Source organism: Typopeltis vanoorti, chromosome 22 (assembly GCF_054136105.1).
Source record: "Typopeltis vanoorti isolate ZY-2024b chromosome 22, IOZ_Tvanoo_1.0, whole genome shotgun sequence".
NCBI classification, from domain to species: Eukaryota; Metazoa; Arthropoda; class Arachnida; order Uropygi; family Thelyphonidae; genus Typopeltis; species Typopeltis vanoorti.
In genome coordinates, this window is record NC_143570.1 from 81440026 (window position 1) to 81459886 (window position 19861).

At 33.4% G+C, this 19861-nt stretch overlaps 1 protein-coding gene across 1 annotated transcript in view; it reads right to left on the reverse strand.

Moving 5' to 3' along the window:
• Nucleotides 1-804: 804 nt before the first annotated feature.
• Nucleotides 805-19861, reverse strand: part of Arl5 (ADP-ribosylation factor-like 5) — a 96641-nt gene continuing 77584 nt past the window's right edge. The window contains exons 5-6 of the mRNA XM_090411908.1: nt 14447-14598; nt 805-1958 (exon numbers count right to left, since the gene is read on the reverse strand). Of these exons, the coding sequence (XP_090268034.1) occupies nt 1907-1958; nt 14447-14598 (204 nt within the window). The 3' untranslated portion in view covers nt 805-1906. The remainder of the gene's footprint in view (nt 1959-14446; nt 14599-19861) is intronic.

Sequence of the window (19861 nt, forward strand, 5' to 3'; positions counted from 1 at the left end):
AACAGGGCATACACCATGAGAAGGTGAGGATTGGACATTAGTTCAGAAGTCCTGATCGGTTCTCTGCATTCCTTTAAAGGTTATGTGGAGGTCTCCTCTCAGTTATATAGCTTTGTCCCTTAAGCACCCCATTCTTTTATAATCATTACACAATTTTTTCATCCATGCCAAATGGCTTGTTACAACCAGTAATTCAGATTTGTAAACTAACTTCATTGTCTTAATAAAAGGCAATCATCTAGGACCAAAAAAAAAAAATGTTAGAACAACTATAAGCATGACTTAATGTTATCAGAGAAACAAAAAAAAAAAAAAAGGAAGGAGCAAGATAACCTACTTTGGTAATCATCTGATGGTCAGCTGATGAGTAGGAAAAAAATAAGTTCATTACTTAAGTAACAAACTGACTGTTGAATTCATTAAAATTTATTTTAATGAATTCAACAAGAAAGAATTAAAAAATAATAATAATTCACCTCTGACTACTCAAAAAAAAATAAATAAAATAAATAAATAAAAATAATCCTGCTAAAAACACATCATGCCTATAATTATGTGATATGGAACATTTAAGTATGAAGAAAACCTAATATATATTTAGATGACAATTAAGAAAACCATTCTGTAATATTTTTTTTCTTTTCAAAATTAGACAAAGTGACCTTGGTAATTCAAATTTTTTGTGACAATGTTTAAAATATAGTTTGATAATTTTTTTTTTTTTATGGTTCACAGTGATCAATAGGAAAATGTATTGGTGGAAAAACATGACACATACACACACAAATTAAGCACAAGATCAAATGGAGGAAAAAATAATTTTAGTCAACTTTCAGTTATGTATTACTTTTACAAATAATGTGTGTAAATTTGATATTGCTTATATAAAGAACTAGAGATTTTAACAAACAAAAATAGTTAAACATCCAAAACTGCTAAATCATTGATACCTCTTAATGTTCCTTCATAAGTTTTCTACATAAGAACACTGAAATACATTCAAAAAGTATAGTTCTGAGCAAATTTTCATATCTGAGTACATAATTCATAATGTATTCTAGAATTAAAAACATACATACAATAAATAAATTAATGAATTTCATAGTTAAATTATTCTGTAGTATGAAACAGAACAGTTTTCCACAACTTGCTGCAGGTGTTTTTTAGAGGGTTCCAAAATAAAAAAAATTTCTAGAACTTCAGAAAATTGCTATCAAAATGGAATAAACAAAACGGGACAGAAGAAAAAGCAGGCTACGATACATTTATACCTGTACATTGACATCATAAATACAACAGACATTGTAATATAGAGTATAAAGAGAATATTTATAAACTTTTCTTCTTAAAGCTGCCTTAGAGGAATATTCTTTCTATCTTCTCCCCCCCCCCCCCCTCACCACTGAACTTTTCTTACTTATTCTCAAACATATAAAAACTGATCCCATTTAACATATCAGATACCAAACTTCATGCTTGTATGAAAACTTGGCATGGAAGTGATTTGCAATATGATACTTCAGGTATCACTTGAGAATAATGTTATGCTCAAAAAAACTGTACATTTCTACACTGTGGTTGATGAATTCAGTCTCTTATGACACTGCAGAAATGTTCACAAATTACAAAAAAATCAATCCTATACTTCTGCAAAAAAGTACTTTCTCCATGCTGATTCTCAGACAGCACCACTAAAATTTCTTAGTAAAAAGGTCCATATGTACACAGGCCTCGGTAAAATCGGAAGTAAGCCATCTTCTTTGAATGCCGGAAGATTATCAACATCTGTGATAGTGAACCTTGATATGATGAAGTGACTGCTGCCCTATAGAGTAGAGTATCACAGCCATTAGATGATAATCCAATTAAAAAAGACTGGATAAGCACCTAATTATACAACTAATGGTCACTTTCTACTTTTCAGTTGGGAATAAATCCATTCCAGCCCTTGGTATAGTCTGTAACAGAAAATAAAATTAAATGATTTCATATTAGTGAATTAGTAATTTAATTAGCAAATCAATCAACCAGCCACAAACTTCAGATAAAACTTTTCTACATATTAATAAATATAATCTATGCTTGCTGTTATGATATTATGGTTTTCCATTAAACAGTACCACACCACTTTACAAAACACTTTAAAATGACCACAGACAGACCTATTATTTTCTTCATCAGAATAATATATTCTTGATAAGTACTCTAATGTCTACATAATCTAACCTTCAGTTAGCCAATTCTTGAGTGGTAAGACCTATATAAAATACTACATTCAGTTAACCAATGCCAATAAATGTACACATCATCTACACCAACCATCTACTGCCCATCACCACTAGTATTTCACAATCACAAACATCCATGCCCACATCGAGAATCTAATAACTAAGACATTACTGTACATGATATATTCATGTAATAAAATTTATGTGGGTTCTAGACATGGAGCCCTTGGCCAGAACCTAGAATCTTGCCAATAACCACATACACAGAAGTAAATGTAAATCTTCATGGCACAAAACTAAAATTTCAGATATGTTTTTACTCATAATTTCTCTGGCCAATATATAATAATCATTCTTCAGTAAGGAATATTTATTCTTTATAAGTATCTTTTATGCATATGTTCCTCACAGGTAATTCAAAAAAAAAAAAAAAAAAAAACCTGAATTGAATTTCTTGGTATGGGGGTGGGGGGGGGATAATAGCACAAACAAAATGTTTATTCATTTTGAAGAAATTTCCATAAAATGGTTAAAGATGTCAGTTGAGAATAACCATTTTTAACCATTTAAGCTTAGTCAATATATTAATTAGTGTTCAGTAAGGAAGGCAGCAAGGAATGCATGTACACATGTTCTACATAAGTATTATGCATATACTTCTCACAGGGGATTGCAAAATTTCTGAAAAACAGAGCATTTAAAATTTCACATTTTTTAAGTTAACAACAGAAAAATCCTACATTTGCATGTTCATCCATGCAAAAACTCAATGTTCAACATAAAATCAAAAAAAAAATTTCAGTTTTCAGATATTTATAGCCAATCACACACCAAAACCAACTCTGTCCAAAGTATTCTTCCATTTAATCCTGTGTGACAGGGCATAGGCATGGTCTGCCAGTTCTGTCTTGCCATAACGATAACAAATGCTGAACAAATGTGAATGTTAAGAGACCCACTGATCTGTCCACAGCCAGCTAAAATTCAAGCATAATGCACTTTATACAACCATTGCCATCATGATGAGCATCAATATCACCTCTCTATTTACTAATATATTAGTCAATATTAGTAAATATACCTCTCTGTGAGTGGTATATTTACTAATATACCACTCACAGAGATGATTATGTTCCGTTCTAAAATATTTTAATAATTTAAATTCACCACAGATTAAAGTTATTTTACACGGAAAGGAAAAATATACTACAGAAGACCAGAAAATTGCATAAGAAATGGTGTCATAAATTTGAAATCTATAATATTAGCTTCATCTCTAATACTGACATCTTAGATTTCAAATTTATGACACTGTTTTGTACAGAATTTTTAACCACTGAGAAGTTGTTCAACATAACCAGGAAACTATTCCAGTGAGTTTTGGAATCCAATATTAATGAAGGTTCTTTATCAAATTCTTCCTTTACATGTTTTTGGAGTATATCATCTTTGTAATCTGCAGAATATTGTTACTACCTTTTGCATCTTTGCTATCAGAAAATTTGGTTGCACATTTTGTAAAAAATTTAACTAAGTATCAAAGTTGTTGACACACAAAACCTAAAGTATGAAGATCAGAAATTTCATCCATCTGTCATCAGAGTTACAATCGTATATATATATATATATCTCATACATATATCAGATAATTCAAGGGCTATCTTTTCCTGTTCATCAACTTCATTTTCTTGTAAACTATTTTTAGTACTAAGAACTCTGATGGCTAACAGGTGTGGTAAATATAACTGATGATTTGTATTGATCAGTTTCACTACCTTCTTCATTACTGAAGCTCCATCTGTTGTAATAGATACAATACTTCTAAAAGAAATATTAAATTCTTTCATCATATTGTGAAGAAGGGTTAAACATCTGTCAGCATGCATAGGACCACATAAACCAAGATTCCAGCATTTGTTATCACTTGCATGGATAGTGATGTTCATACATCAGCAGTTCAAATGTTAAAGTAAATATTTCACTATGAATTTTATGCTGTGATATCTTGATTATTTGTTTTTAATTTGTCTCCATATTCCATGATAGTTTTTTTTCTTATTGTTCCTGAAGATTTGAGAAAGACTTTATAAGCCTTTGCAATTAATAACTTGCACAAATCTTCAGCTGTATTACTAAAAGGAAACCCATTCCATGCTATCCTGCATGCTATTAAAGAAGAAAAAAGTTCCTCCTCAAAATATGATGTAATTATTGATCAAGAATTCAAATCAGTCTTAACGTTGATAATTTCAGTTGAAGATGCTGTATTCAGTTTCAACTTTCCCAGTTTTTAATAAGCTAATTTTTCCCTTGCTTTTAATATGATTATGCAAGCCACTAGTACTCACACCAACTGCTTTTTTTTTTCTTTTTTTTTTCAGTGCTGTTTACCCACACCTGCAGCTCCTGCTTCAGTATATGAAAAATACCATGGTAATTTTTATCTATGTTGATAAAAAAACTCTTTTCAATTCTTCCTTTTATCAAATCACATGACATATTCTAGTTATTATCTTTGATTTTTCACTATCTGACAGAATATGTAAACAAGTGACACACTGGCCCGTGAATGATCATTCAGAACAAAAGATCATGGAATATAATTTTATCATTAATATATACTGTCAAAGTCCTTGGATAGTTTAGCATGTTTATTATTAAGTGACACCTCCAAGGAGTCCAAAAACTCATCGATGGAAGGCACCTCTCCGTCTCCATTACTCTAATCCACCAACCAGCAAACCACATCATCTACACCAACCATCTACTGCCCACCACCACCACTAGTATTTCACAATCACAAACATCCATATTCACATCGAGATTTGAACCCGCAGCCTTTTGGCAAGAGAGCGGATATGCTAACCACTTGGCCAACCAGACTGGCACATGATGGACAGGAAGGTGCTTCCATTGAACACAATAAACAGAATCTATTTGTTTCAAGATAAATTAGAAACCAATAATTTCTATATTTGGTTGATATATTTAAACCAATCAATCACAAAAAAGTGTCTATATATATCAGTAGCCTAATACTGGGATGAAAATGAAACTGTATAGTGAAAAACATCTCCCCAAATGATGGCATGTTACAAGCAAGAATTTTGTTGTGGCATTAAATACATATACAACCAAAACACTGTATTTAGTGACAATCATTAGTGTAATTAGTGTAATTAGAGACAATTAAAATTTATGACCCTCGATAGTAAAAAACATCCTTCCTCCACAGTTGCCATACTGCACAGAAGCAAACCAAACAAAGTAGAATTTTATTGTAGCACTAAATTAAGTACTGTGCCCTAACAATCTATTTAAAAGTAATTGATATGGAAATTTATTCATTAATATAAATTTATGTAATGCAAATTTTCAAAATCAAATACTGTTTTTATTTTATTAATTTTTTTATTTTATGACTTGAAATTGCAAAGTTGCATTTGGGATTTTCTATACCACTGAGATGGTTCCCAAATACTATTTTCAGAAATAACAACATACCAAACCAAAACTGGAATGCCATATACATTTAATAATTTGTAAAAATGTGCCCATCAGATGCCAAAGGAACATGTTATATGGTCAGGTAAGTTCCTGCCTTACAAGTAATTCACATGGGACACAGCATGAAGTGAATGTGTTAACTTTATGAGTTACTAATACTACATTACCAAATTGCTACATCAGGCATGTGATTACATAGCCAAGAGAGACATTAAGGTCTGAGCAGTTTATTCAAACAAGGAACCATATTTTACAAAATTCATCAATAATACAATTATTATAAACGTTTTTAATTTATTGTAGAAAACACAAATTTATTGGTAAATTTTTTAAACAACATTTGTACCATTTACTGGTACAACATGGCAGAATTTCCTGCTGGCTGGGGCATTACCAGGTTAAACAAGGCCCTGTTGTTTTCGTCAGGGAACCAGGGTTAACAACAAAAAGTCAGCAACTGAAATAAATCCCAGAACACATTCCAACTCAACATAAAGAGAGTTCGAGATTAGTACTATCAATGTAAGAAGCATCAAAGGAAATGAAATGGAACTAGCAGAAGAAAGGAATAAGTACCAGATCAACAAAGTAGGCGTGACTGAAACAAACAAGACAAAAACAGGTGAGATATTTCTAAGCAGCAAATACAAAATGTTATACTCTTGGCAATAGCAATCAGGGAAAAGAGGGGGTAGCTATAGTGTTCAACACTAAATATGAGGATAATCTTCTTGAACATGTAAAATCAGGTAGAGTGATGTGGGCTAATATCAGAATGGGGAACTGGACAACAAAACTTATTTGTGCCTATAGTCCCACAGAAGGTTCTACTAAGGTAGAAGTGGAGGAATTTTTTTGAGGCTTTAAAGAAAGCAACTGACACAATGAAAAAAAGAAAAGTTGCTCCTTGTTGGCGATCTAAATAGCAGAGTAGGAAATGACTGCCAGAAATATAGAAATATTTTGGAAAAATTTGGAGAAAACAAGCAAAGCTAATAATAATGGTAAATGCCTGCTGGATTTCTGTTCAAATATGAATTAGTTATTACTAACACCATGTCCCAACATAAAAATTTGCACAAATTCACAGAGAGAAGATGCAAGTAATAAGAAGAGTCACTGACTATGTTACAGTTGATAGCAATATATTCCCACTGGTTCAAGACAGAAGAGTATACAGAAGATTTGAAATAGGAAGTGATCACTTAGTTTTGAGCAGGATAAAAATGAAATATTGAAAAGCAGAGTGTGTAAGAAAGTTTTAAAATGAATGAAGGTTGAGTAGCTTTTAGAGGTGAGCTATAGACTGAAATACACAACATCATTGAAGAAAAAATGGAAGAGTTTGAAAACCAAACCTTTGTGATTCAATGGCAAACCCTGAAGAATACACTGATTGATTCACCCAAAGAGACATGTTGTGAGGTTGTCTGTAATAATAGAAAAATCAAAACTCCATAGTGGACTCAGGAAGTTAAAGAGGACTGGAGGAAAGCATATCGAAAGTTCCTGGCAACTACGGTAGTGAACAAATTAATTCGAACATTCACATTTTAAAGAAAAATTTTAATTTCACGAGAAAACAAAATAAGTACAAAAATTAAAACTCCAACTTTATCTAATAATTTATATGTGCTCCTCTGTTCCTACTAAGTTCATTAATTCTCTTAGGCATGGGCTCTACCAAAGTAGAACACATTTTTCTTTTTTCTGCATCTCAAAACCATACTTTTACAATGGACTGTATTAATTTTTTACTTAAATAGTTTAAGGAAATTACAACGTCAACTAGGATATACATTAAAATAAATTTTAATATACTTCAATATTTCGGCAACGTCACTTTGCCATTTTCAAGAATCTTAAGAACAAGACACGTGCACACAGGCACAACAAATAGTAAGTGAGGAAGAAGCAGGAAGCTATTATTTCTCCTAAAGTCCTGATGGTGTCCCCTAGCAGGCAATGTTGGTATTCTTGGGCGACTGAGCTGAAGGTCTTGTGATGTAGGTTTTCCAAATTTGAGGAAAAAATTTGGCACTCATTCTGCCAAATTTGTTGAGGTTTGGATTGTTTCTTAGGGCTGAAGCTGATTCCATGAAAAGCCTTTCATATTTGTATTTACTACGGTGTATTATCGTGGCTTTCTTCCACCGTATTCTATGGCAGGTATCCAGTGCATGGTCAGCAAGACCAGAGCGGCTGTATTGGTGAAACTGGATGTAGTCCTTGTGCTCTGAAATTCTGATATTTGCTGTCATGCCTGTTTGGCCAAAGTAGGACAGCTTACAGCTGCAAGAGACCTGATACACCAGGTAGGTCTGGGGTGGGGGGAGGTTGGTCTTTAGTAGAGCAGATAAGGGATGGTCTCTATGGCAGGTATCCAGCCGCTCTGGTCTTGCTGACCATGCGCTAGATACCTGCCACAGAATATGGTGGAAGAAAGCCACGATAATACACCGTAGAATACAAATATGAAAGGCTTTTCATGGAATCAGCTTCAGCCCCTAAGAAACAATCCAAACCTCAACAAATTTGACTGCATGAGAATGCTTCAAATTTGGGAAACCTACATCAGAAGACCTTCAGCTCAATCGCCCAAGAATACCAACATTGCCTGCTAGGGGACACCATCAGGACTTTAGGAGAAATAATAGCTTCCTGATTCTTCCTCACTTACTGTTTGTTGTGCCTGCATGCACGTGTCTTCTTCTTAAGATTCTTGAAAATGGCAACGTGATGTTGCCGAAATATTGAAGTATGTTAAAATTTATTTTAACGTATATCCTAGTTGATGTTGTAATTTCCTTAAATTATTTAATAAAAAATGCATAACCAACATCTAAGCCTTTCCATGAGGACTGTATTAAGTAATCCTTTGTATATCACAATTTAATTTTCCAAGTCTCTTTTTCACTATGGCCCACAAATTTTCTGCTGGATTAATATCAGGAGAGTCACCTGGACACTGAAGCAATTGGATGTTGTGATTTTTGAGGAATTCTTTCATTTTTTTGGTGTGTGGCATGGAGCAAGATTCTGTTGAAAGATGAGTTCTTTATCTTTCTGGATCCGTGGACCACTCTTTTTTCCAATATTTTTATGTATTGGTTACTTTTCATCATACCATCAACAGCCACAAGTGATCCTGGACTGCCATGTGTAAAACAACATCAGAACATCTTTTTAGCCGGGTGTTTAGGAGCTTGTTGAAGATGGGCAGGAGAAGACTCCTCAGCCGCTGATTTGTGAACATAAGGTATTTGTTCTCTTTGAGGAGGAGAGCTGTCATAGTATCCATCTATATAAAGGGAAATAAAACTGAATGTGACAATTAGAGATATTTCTCTACTGAGTGTTCATTGTAAGATTTATGCAAGTATGCCTGAGAAGAGTTGTGAAGAGAAAGGCTAAATTCAGGCCAGATAGGGGGTTGCCAGGATCAGATTTTCACCATCGTGATCATCAAATTCCTGATACGTACCCTCAAGGAGTGTACAGGATATTATGATAGTACTACATGAAGAACTTACATCATCACTAACTTCCTATCAACAATTTTCCTCCAAATCAATATGTTATCTGTCAAGACTCCAACATTATCAGATTTTATATGTCTGTCTTCTAAGTCACTTTTTACTGTATCAATCCACCTATATCTTGGTCTTCTTCAAAAAGATAATGGGTCTTTATCCTGCCAACCTGGTAGAGAACACTTGTTTTGTAATCTTTCCTCTGCCATTCTGCCAACCTGAGATCAGCACTGCTAACACATTCCTGGATACTAACAATGTCAAGTTCTTTCTTAATATCCTCATTTTTAATGAGGATATTAGGATATTGCCATTGATGACATCTGTTCACACCCCCTAATCTTTCTCAGCACTCTCATATCTGCAGTCTCTAGTCTTTGGTCAAGTGTTTTACTTCTAACCCAGCTCTCAGATCCATAAGTTAAAATTGGTTGGAACACTGTCTTGTATACAGCTAATTTAGTGTTTTGACTAATTTCCCTCTTATTCCGTATAAATTTATTCAGTTGACTTCCTACCATACCAGTTTTGTTGATTCTGTTGTTTATTTCCATATTTAATTTACCATCTTCACTAAAAACTGTGCCTAAGTAGCTGAAATGTTTTCCTTATTCTATGGGTTCTCCATTCAATGCAATTGATATTGTCAATGTTTCTGCCTATTTTCATTGTCTTTGTCTTGTCTGATTATTGCTGATTTTCATACCAAATTTATCACAACAGTTATTCAATTTAGTCAGGGAATCTTGCAGACTTGTACTGGATTTATTCAGAAGTATAACATCATCTGCATGAAGTAAAGAGCTAAGATTAACATCACCAATTTCGATATCAGATCGACAAAACTTAAATACAGATCTTTGTTATATTCCCATGATTTCTCCACTATTTGTCGTAAAGTGAAGATGTGATCCTGACAGCGTCTATTTGACCTGAATCTAGCTTGTTCTTCACCAACTTTTCTTCCACAATTCTTCTCAACCGTTTCTCAAGTATACTTGCATAGATCTTGCAGGAACATGCAGTAGGGAAATAATTCTGTGTAATTCCCACATTCAGTTTTATTTCCCTTTTTATATATGGGTACTAAGAGAGCTCTACTCCAATCATCAGGAATTCGTCCCTGTGTCCAGGCATTCTGAACTACGCAGTGCAGCCACTGTAAAACTTTCATACCACCATACTTCAGCATTTCTGGTCGAATATCATCTACTCCTGCTGCCTTTCCACATTACAAGCCTTTGATAGCTTTTTCTACTTCAAGTACGGATATGTATTCCTGACTGCATGCCTGGTCAGTGCTTTTTACAACTGTGCTGTCATCACTGCTTCTTTCATTTAGCAGTTTTTCAAAGTAATTACTCCATACTTCAAGTATATCTTTTTCTCCAAATTTTCATGTCACCTTTATCATCTCTAACTTCTTTTACAGCACACTCTTTCCTCCATTCCTAAGCTTCAACAACCTCCAGAATATTTTGCCACCTTCTTGATATTTATTTTCTATGTTCTTGCCAAAGTCTTCCCATGTTTAGCTAGTTTTACATAGTGTTTAGCTTTCTTACATTCGTCTCTGTATTCTCAAAGAGCACAATCTGACTTATTTGTCAAGAACTTTTGATACGCTTTCTTCTTTTCCTTCACTGCCTCTTTAACTTCCTGTGTCCACCATGGAGTTCTGATTTTTCTATCCTTGCAGACAACCTCATCACATGCCCCTCTGGCTGAATCAATCAGTGTTTTCTTCAAGGTTTGGTTCCTGTTCTCAAACTCATTTTTCTTCAATAATCTTTGTGTATTTTAATCTACAGTTCACATCTGAGAGCTGCTCAACTTTTATTTGCTTTAAAACTTTCTTACATGTTCTTTTTTTCAATATGAAATTCGATTTTATCCTGCTCAAGACTAAATATTGATCGCTTCCAATTTCAAATCCTCTTTACACTCGGGTGTCCTGCACCAGGGAGAAAACATCACTATCAACAACAATAACATAGTCAATGAGACTTTTCTTATTCCTTGCCTCTTCTCTCCATGTGAATTTGTGCACATTTTTATGTTGGAACATGGTGTTAGTAATAACAAGTCCATGTCCTGACCAGAAATCCAACAGGTATTTGCCATTATTATTGGCTTTGCTCTTTTCTCCAAATTTTCCCAAAATATTTTTATATGTCTCACAATCATTTCCTACTCTGCTATTTAGATCCCCAACAAGGACCAACTTTTCCTTTTTCATTGTGTCAGCTGCTTTTTCTAAAGCATCAAAAAATTTCTCCACTTCTACCTTAGTACAACCTTCTGTGGGACCATAGACACAAATAAGTCTCATTGTCCAATTCCCCATTCTGATATTTGCCCACATCACTACTTGAGACTGCCTGCCATTCAAGAAGATTAGCCTCGTATTTTGTGTTGAATACTATGGCTACTCCTTCTTTTCCTTGATTGTCATTTCCTGAATATAACATTTTGTATTTATTGTTCAGAAAGATCTCACCAGTTTTTGTCTTTTTTGTTTCAGTCACCCCTATTATGTCCATCTGGTACTTATCTAATTTCTCAGCTAGCTCCATTTCTTTGCCATTCAGGCTTCTTATGTTGATGGTACCGATCTTTAACTCTGGTGATGTTGAGTTGGGGTGTGCTTTCAGATTTGTTCCAGTAGCTGACTTTTCGCTGTTTGCCCTTGTTCCCTGGCGAAAACAACAGGGGCCTTGTTTAACCGGGCGACACCCCAGCTGGCATGAAATTTTGTCATGTTGTACCATCATTTTCTATATTGCTTTAAGCCAATAAGAATACAATTTGGTCAGCTAAATTCCAAATTGCCAGCCCATCCTCATTCGTTCAGTAACCAGGCAGATACCCAACAGGGTGCACCATGAGAAGGTGAGGATTGGACATTAGGTCAGAAGCCCTGGTCGGTTCTCTGCATTCCTTTAAAGGCTATGTGGAGGTCTCCTCTCAGTGATACAGCTTTGACCCTTAAACACCCCACTCAATTTTTATTCGCTTTAAAACTTTCTTACATGTTTTTCTGTTCAATATGAAATTCAATTTTATCCTGCTCAAGACCAAACAGTGATCACTTCCAATTTCAAATCCTATGTACACTCTGGCATCCTGCACCAGTGAGAAAACATCACTATCAACAAAAAATCATTAATGAGACAACATAAAAATGTGTAAACATTTTTATGTTGGAACATTGAGTTAGTAATAACACAATGTTATTCATTTGTTACTCCACTGTTATTCATTATCTATACTGATCACATTATGAATTAAAGTTATATTAAATCTAGTATCAAAATTGGTGATATTAATCTTGGCTCTTTACTTTATGCAGATGATTCTACTTCTGAATAGATCCAGTCCAAGTCTGCAAGATTCCCTGACTAAATTGAATAACTGTTGTAATAAATTTGATGAAAATCAACAATAAAAAGACAAACACATAGACAGAAACATTGAAATGTATGCTGAATTGCGAACGTATAGAACAAGTACATTTCAGTTATTTAGGTACAATTTTTAGCGAAGATGGTAAATTAAATATGGAAATAGACAAAAGAATTAGTAAAGCTGGTATGGTAGGAAGTCAGCTGAATAATTTATATGGAATAAGAAATTAGTCAAACACTAAATTAGCTGTATATATGATGGTGTTAAAACTAATTTTAACGTATTAATCTGAAAGATGAGTTAGAAATAAAATGTTTGATCAAAGACGGGAGACCTCTGATATGAGAGTTCTGAGAAAGACAGTGGAAAGAAGAGATGGCATCAATGGCAGTATCACATTAAAAATAAGGATATTATGAAAGAACTTGCCACAGCATTTAGGATTGTGTTAGTAGAACTAATCCCAGGTAGTATGGTCATTATGTAAATAGAATGGGATAGGAAAGATTACCTATACAAGTGTTCTTTGCCAGGTTGGCTTGGAAAAGACTCAGAGGAAAACCAAGATGTAAACTGATACTAACAGTAAAAAATGCCTTAAAAGACAGAAATATAAGATCTGATAATATCGGAATCTTGACAGATAACAGATTAATTTGGAGGAAAATTGATCAGAAGTTAGTAATAGTGTAACTTGTTTCATGTAGTACTATCATAATTATCCTGTATCTCCTGAGGGTACATATCAGGAATTTGATGATGATGAGGTTGATACTAGTAAATAAATCAGTAAACCAGTTTACCAGTACTGCAATCCCTATTCAAGAGTGATCAATGAAAGTTTTATATGCACACCATCTCTGTATTACAGTTGGAAGGATAACAAGACTCTGGTTTGAATATTGTGTACCTTCAGCTGAAAATGACATTTTCAACTGAAAGTGAGTTAGTTGAGTATTTCCTCCTGTATAACTCAAACATTTCATCACATAAAGTGACCAGGGAACACACATACACAATAAAGATAGTGGCAAATCAGGATATACCATGGACTTATAAAAAGTGAATTCTGGTGCAGGAGCCTAAGCATTTGTGGTCTAAGGAAACATAGACTTAAGATAAAAACCTGAATTTAGGAGCTATAAACATCAGGAACAACCTGATTAAGTGGAAGGTACTGTGCAGCAGACAGAGCCGACTTAAGAACTATGCACTAAGGTTAGCTCTAGTGCCAACTAATAATTAACCAGTTACCTCCACAGTGTCAAACCTCCTGGCAGGAGAAAGAACTGAAAGAAAAGAAGTAGCATGAGCAAAGAAAGTAAATAAACAAATCTATGCTGGCAATTAACATTATATAAATAGTCCACTAAGTACTGTAAAATAGCAAACTGATGCAAAAAGTTTCTGCAAACAAAAATGTTCTGATGTAGGCAAATACAGCATAATACTGATACTTGACATTTTATCAATATGTATAGTACTATATATATATATAATATAGAGTGCTATACATAGTATTATATATAATATAGATAATATATATATTTCATCTATATAAATAGTACTATACTCAAGTATAGTACTATTTATTGTATATTCAACAATCATTTATTTAATATGCCTGAAACATTTCCAAAGCCAGAAAATAAAAATGAAATCAATGAAAATACTCACATTAAAGGGTTACTAGTTTTACTTTAGCCTTTTAAATTAAATCAATAATACAAATTAGTATAAACTAAACTTTATAAAAAAAAAAACACATACCCTTCACCAGTGAGGGCACAGCAAGCCTGAATCTGCCACCGCTGTTTCTTTAGGGAAGTTAAATTCAGCTGTTCAGAAATTTCTGCAGATGACATGCAACCTTTTAAATCTTGTTTATTGGCAAAGATCAGCACTCCTGCTTTAGTAAGATCCTAATTAAAAAATAAATGAAACTTATATCAAAAACATATAATTGAAGACATTAATACCATTGATTTTTTAACATGCAATCTAACCATGAAATGTTGTAATTTATTGTATGTTTAAAAATAGGCTAGAGGTGAGATAATCAAGAAATAAAATTTTGCTCAGTTGCAAAACACCATCTTTTTACAAACCACTTTGAGCCACCAATAACCAGTATAGTATAACATATATACTATATAAATATATAAAAAATAAAATAGTATAAAATAAGGTGATGCATCTCATTTATTATTAAATATTCAACAAATATAAATTTAAACATATTTCTTTTTAATCATCATCAATTTCCTGACATGCACCACTAAAGGGTGTTCAGGTTACTATGACAGCACTACATGATAAGTTTACATTATTATTAATCTCCTATCAACAATTTCCCTCCAAATCAATCTATTACTTGTGAGCAGTCCAATATTGTCAATATCTAACATTCCATGCTTCTAAGGCACTTCTGACTGAATCAATCCACCTAGACCTTAGTCTTCCCTGGGTTCTCTTTCTTGCCATATTGGCATCAAACACCTGTTTTTCTAACCTTTCTTTTCCTATTCTATTTAAGTGGCCATATCACCTTAGATTAGCTCTGCTGACACATTCTTGAATGCTAATAATGTCAAGTTCCTTTCTAATATCTTCCTTTTTAACATGATTCTGCCATCGATGCCATTGGTTCACTGACCTAATTTTTCTGAGAACTCCCATATCTTTGATAGTGCTTTATTTCTAACTCAATTCTCATATCCATAATTTAAAATTGGTTTGAACATTATCTTGTATACTACTAGTTTGGTGTTTTGGCTAATTTATCTCTTATTCGATATAAATTTATTCAGCTGGCTACCCACCATACCAGCTTTGCTTATTCTCTTATCAAAAATATTTTGGCTTTCCATGAATTTTGATATTACAGCATTTTTAAGCATGGATGCATTTAACCAAGTATCTCTTAGAAAATGTTGTTCAAGGAGCATGATCTGACAGGAATATAAGCAAAACTCAGAAGCCCACTGCTCCCACCATTATACCATGTTAATAATGATGACTTTACGGATCACAGCTGAAGGAAAGTGGTTTGGGCTGATATATTAAGATCATCCTCAAGGGCATAAAGAAACTAAGTAGTCAATATCTCTTTTAGCCTTCAAAAGCTTCAACTCAGAGTGCCACATGTGTACTCCAGAGTAATGATACTCCATGCAGATGACTTCATCTTACAATCAACTTATCCTAGCCAATCCCCTTAGGCCTCATCACACACTCAACTGGGATGAATACCACTGACTTAGCATAATAATGAACTATAGAAGTCACTAATCTTTAAAGGTACCTGTGGCATGACTATAAACAATAAATTACACAATAACCACAGTAATTAACTTTAATGAAAGTACAGATATTTTGTACTGAAAATAACAGTACACCATCAAGCGCCTCCGTAGCGCAATTGGAAGAACGATAGTACGTTGTGCCCTTCAATTGGAAAAGGCCAAAGTTTGAGTCTTGTCATGATGGGAGGAATCTTTATATGGACTTTTTCAATTGAAGGTGAGTTAGCCGATCTCATATGGAAGTAGCAGGTTTTATCTCCCAGAAACTCAGGTTTTTCATCCCACATACAGACAAAATGGCCCTTCAGAACGCACACAATTTACAGACAAAAAATACTAGTTGTGGTGTTGGTGGGCAGTGGATGACGCTGATATAGATGATTAGTAGTAGAGGTTCAGTGTAATGGTAGAGATAGAGAGTTGTACAAGATGAGCCTTCGGACTCCTTGGAGGTGTCGCAAATAATAATAATAATCAGTGCACTGATGATGTACTGTTATTTTCAGTATGAAATATCTGTACTTTCATTTCATTAGTTAATTACTGTAGTTATTGGGTAATTTATTGTTTATAATAGTCATTGTTACGATCATGGAATCTTTTCCTTGTAATACTGTACATTATCTAGCTGGAAGAACTTGCTAAATGCATGTGTCAGCAACAAGTGGCTCTTTAAACATATAACTGCAACTGTAACTTTTAGTCGACATGTAAGTATGCCACAAACACTTCTCAGTTAGTTTCCTTGCATATCTGAAGAGAAGCACATGTGCAACAAGGTGTCGAAGGTTAATTGTTGTGACAGTGGCGAGTATAGTTAAAACATGAACAAAATAATAAAATATCCTGTGTTCAAAGTGACTGAATTGTGTTCAATGTGTAGAGTAGCTTACTGGACATGTATATAAATTTCAAAATATCTGCATTTTGACTTCTTTCAGTTTTTGGTTCAACATATTTCTGTTAAATATTTTTGAACATGAACTACATTAAAAAAAAAAAAAAATCAAGAAATTCTTTAGTAAAAAATGTTGCTACTCCTGCCCAAATGGATTAACTATCAGCATGAAGAGATGCACAATCAGCACTATGTTTAAATAAGCTTCATACATATTAAGGGACCTAATATATATCAAGAAAATATTCTCCACACCAGCCTTCTGAACAATGCGAGTCTCTAAGCATGCTTAAAGATGAAAATTACAGTATACTCACATGATGTTTAGAGACTCACTCAAGTTGAGCAGCAAAAGTCAAGTTAATTCGTAAATAATAGGATGTTTGTTATGTTTTTTCAGTATTAATAAATAATATTTCAAAATATATGCATACAGGAAAACCTTGCTTAACACAAATTCGATATGTACGATAATCAGTTAGCGCAAATGAGTAAAATGATACTTTTTCTTGCTTTAAGCGAGTGATTAATCAGATAAAAAGAATATCTCTTAGTACAGGGAATATTCAGGCAAAAGCTCTCAATATTTTTATCTCATTGAAAGAGACCAAATTTCAAGAGGAATGTGAAAGCTTTAGTGCAAGTTTAAGATGGTTTGACCATTTTAAAAATCGAACTGAACTGCATAACATAAGAATAACTGGGGGAATCTGCTAGTGCTGATAAAGATTCTACAGCCAAATTTCCTATAGAATTGCAAAGGATAATTCAGGAGGATGATTATGACATCAGCAAATATTCAACGTCAACAAAATTGGTTTCTTTTGTAAGTGTATGTCAACAGAAACTTTCCTAGCTAAAACTGAAGTATCTCAACCAGGATACAAAGCATCTAAAGATCGTCTTACACTTTTATTAGGAGGCAATGCAGAAAGCGACTTTAAACTCAAACCGTTGTTAGTTTATCGTGCGCAAAATCCAAGATCTACCATTACTGAAGAAATCAGCACAATTGGAAAAGAACTTGGATTTAATGAACTGGATAATGAAGATGTGAGAAACTTGCTTGATTTCCGTTCAGAATAGTTAAGCAAGAATGATCTCCTTCAAACTAGAAGAACAGCGTGCATGTGAAGAAGAAGATAAGGAGTGCAAACAACAAGAGAATGTTACTTCTAAGAAGGTAACTGCAAAAGAACTTGAGCTAGTTTTCAATAAGGCTGAGTATGCTAAGGAAATTTTGTCTGATGCTGATCCTGATATGGAATGAAGCTTCAAAGTCCACCAAAATCTTGATAAAGCGATCACCAGCTATCGCAAATTGCATGACAACATGAAAAAGTCGAGCAACATCTTTACTTAATTTTTTTATACAAAAGTAGCTCAGTCAAATGTTTAGACATTAAAAAAAATTTAAGCAATTGATTTTTATTAACTTTGGTGACTTTATATAGCTTATACTGTAATTTTTTTCCCAAATTTATGCTGATGGATGAATTATAATTATTCCTATTTATTCAATAATTGTTTATTGCATTCTCTTAACACGATCTTGCTTACTTAATCCTCTTCACTTCTGGAAATATCTTGAAAAACAAATTATTGTTTTTCCAGATATTTCTAAGTTGGTTGAAAGTTAAATAAGCCAGCTGTTCCCTTCTATTTATATCTTCAGTAGTTCCTCCTTTTATTGATACTACTGAACTAAGGTATATAAATTGTTCTACTTCTTTAAGTGGTGGTTCTTCTATTGTTATTTGCTTATTTTGCTTTGCATTTATTTTCATCAACATTGTTTTATTTTTATTTATCCTAAGACCAACTTTTTGGCTGTTTCTACAAGTGTTGTTGTTTTTTGTTCTACATGTTGGTGCTTCTTTAAAAGTAAGCAGATATCTAGATCTGCAAAATCTAGATCGTGGAGTTGGTTTTGAAGTAACCATTGTAATCTGTATTTCCATGAAATACTTTTCTCATCACCCAGTCTTATGACAATTAAAAACATAGTAGGGGAGAGTATACAACCTTGCCTTACTCCTGTCATTGTTTTAAATGGTTCTGAGAGGGTATTTCCATGTATTACTTTAATTTCAAAATCTTCATACATTTTTTAAATTATTCTTATTATTTTTTCTGGGAGTGCATAATTTCCATAGGGAAGATCTGTTTATACTGTCGAAAGCTTGTTCAAAATCAATAAAATTTAAGTATAATCTTGCGTGTCATTCCAATGATTGTTCTATGATAATTCATAAAGTAGCAATGTGGTCGGTGCATGATCTATTGGCTCTAAATCCTGCCTATTCTGGTCTTAGTTGTTTTTCTATTGCTATTTTGATTCTTTCTAGTATTATCCTTGCTAATAGTTTACTTATAACACTCAGCAATATTATACCTCTCCAATTTTTGCATTCAGATGGGTTCCCTTTTTTTGGGGTAATTTAACCAGCAATCCAGTATTCCATTCCTTAGGCCATTCTTCTTTCTGCCATATCTCATTTAGTAAGGGATATAATATCTCTGCTATAAGTTTTGGATTTGCATTTAACATATCACCTGGTATGTTGTCTACTCCCAGTGCTTTACCTGTTTTGATCTGAGTTATTGCTTTTGTAATTTCTATTTTTTGTTATTTCGTTCAAATTTATATCTAATGATGCATTTTGTTCATTTAATTCTAGGCTCTGGTCACCATCAGTCATTTCTTGAAATTTCTCTGAGAAGAATTCCACACATCTATTTATCTGTTCTTTTTCATTTAATAATAGTTTTCCTTCTTTATTGTATATAGGAGCTATCTATTTGTTTCTTTTTCCATGTAATTTCCTTGTAATATCATACAACTTTCTAGTATCATTTATATTTGCAGCATCCTCTGCCTCTTGTGCTAGATTCTCTATGTATTTTCTTTTATCATTTCTTGCACTTCTTTTTATTTCTTTGTTAATTGCTCTATATCTTTCTGCTTGTTCTTGTTCAACA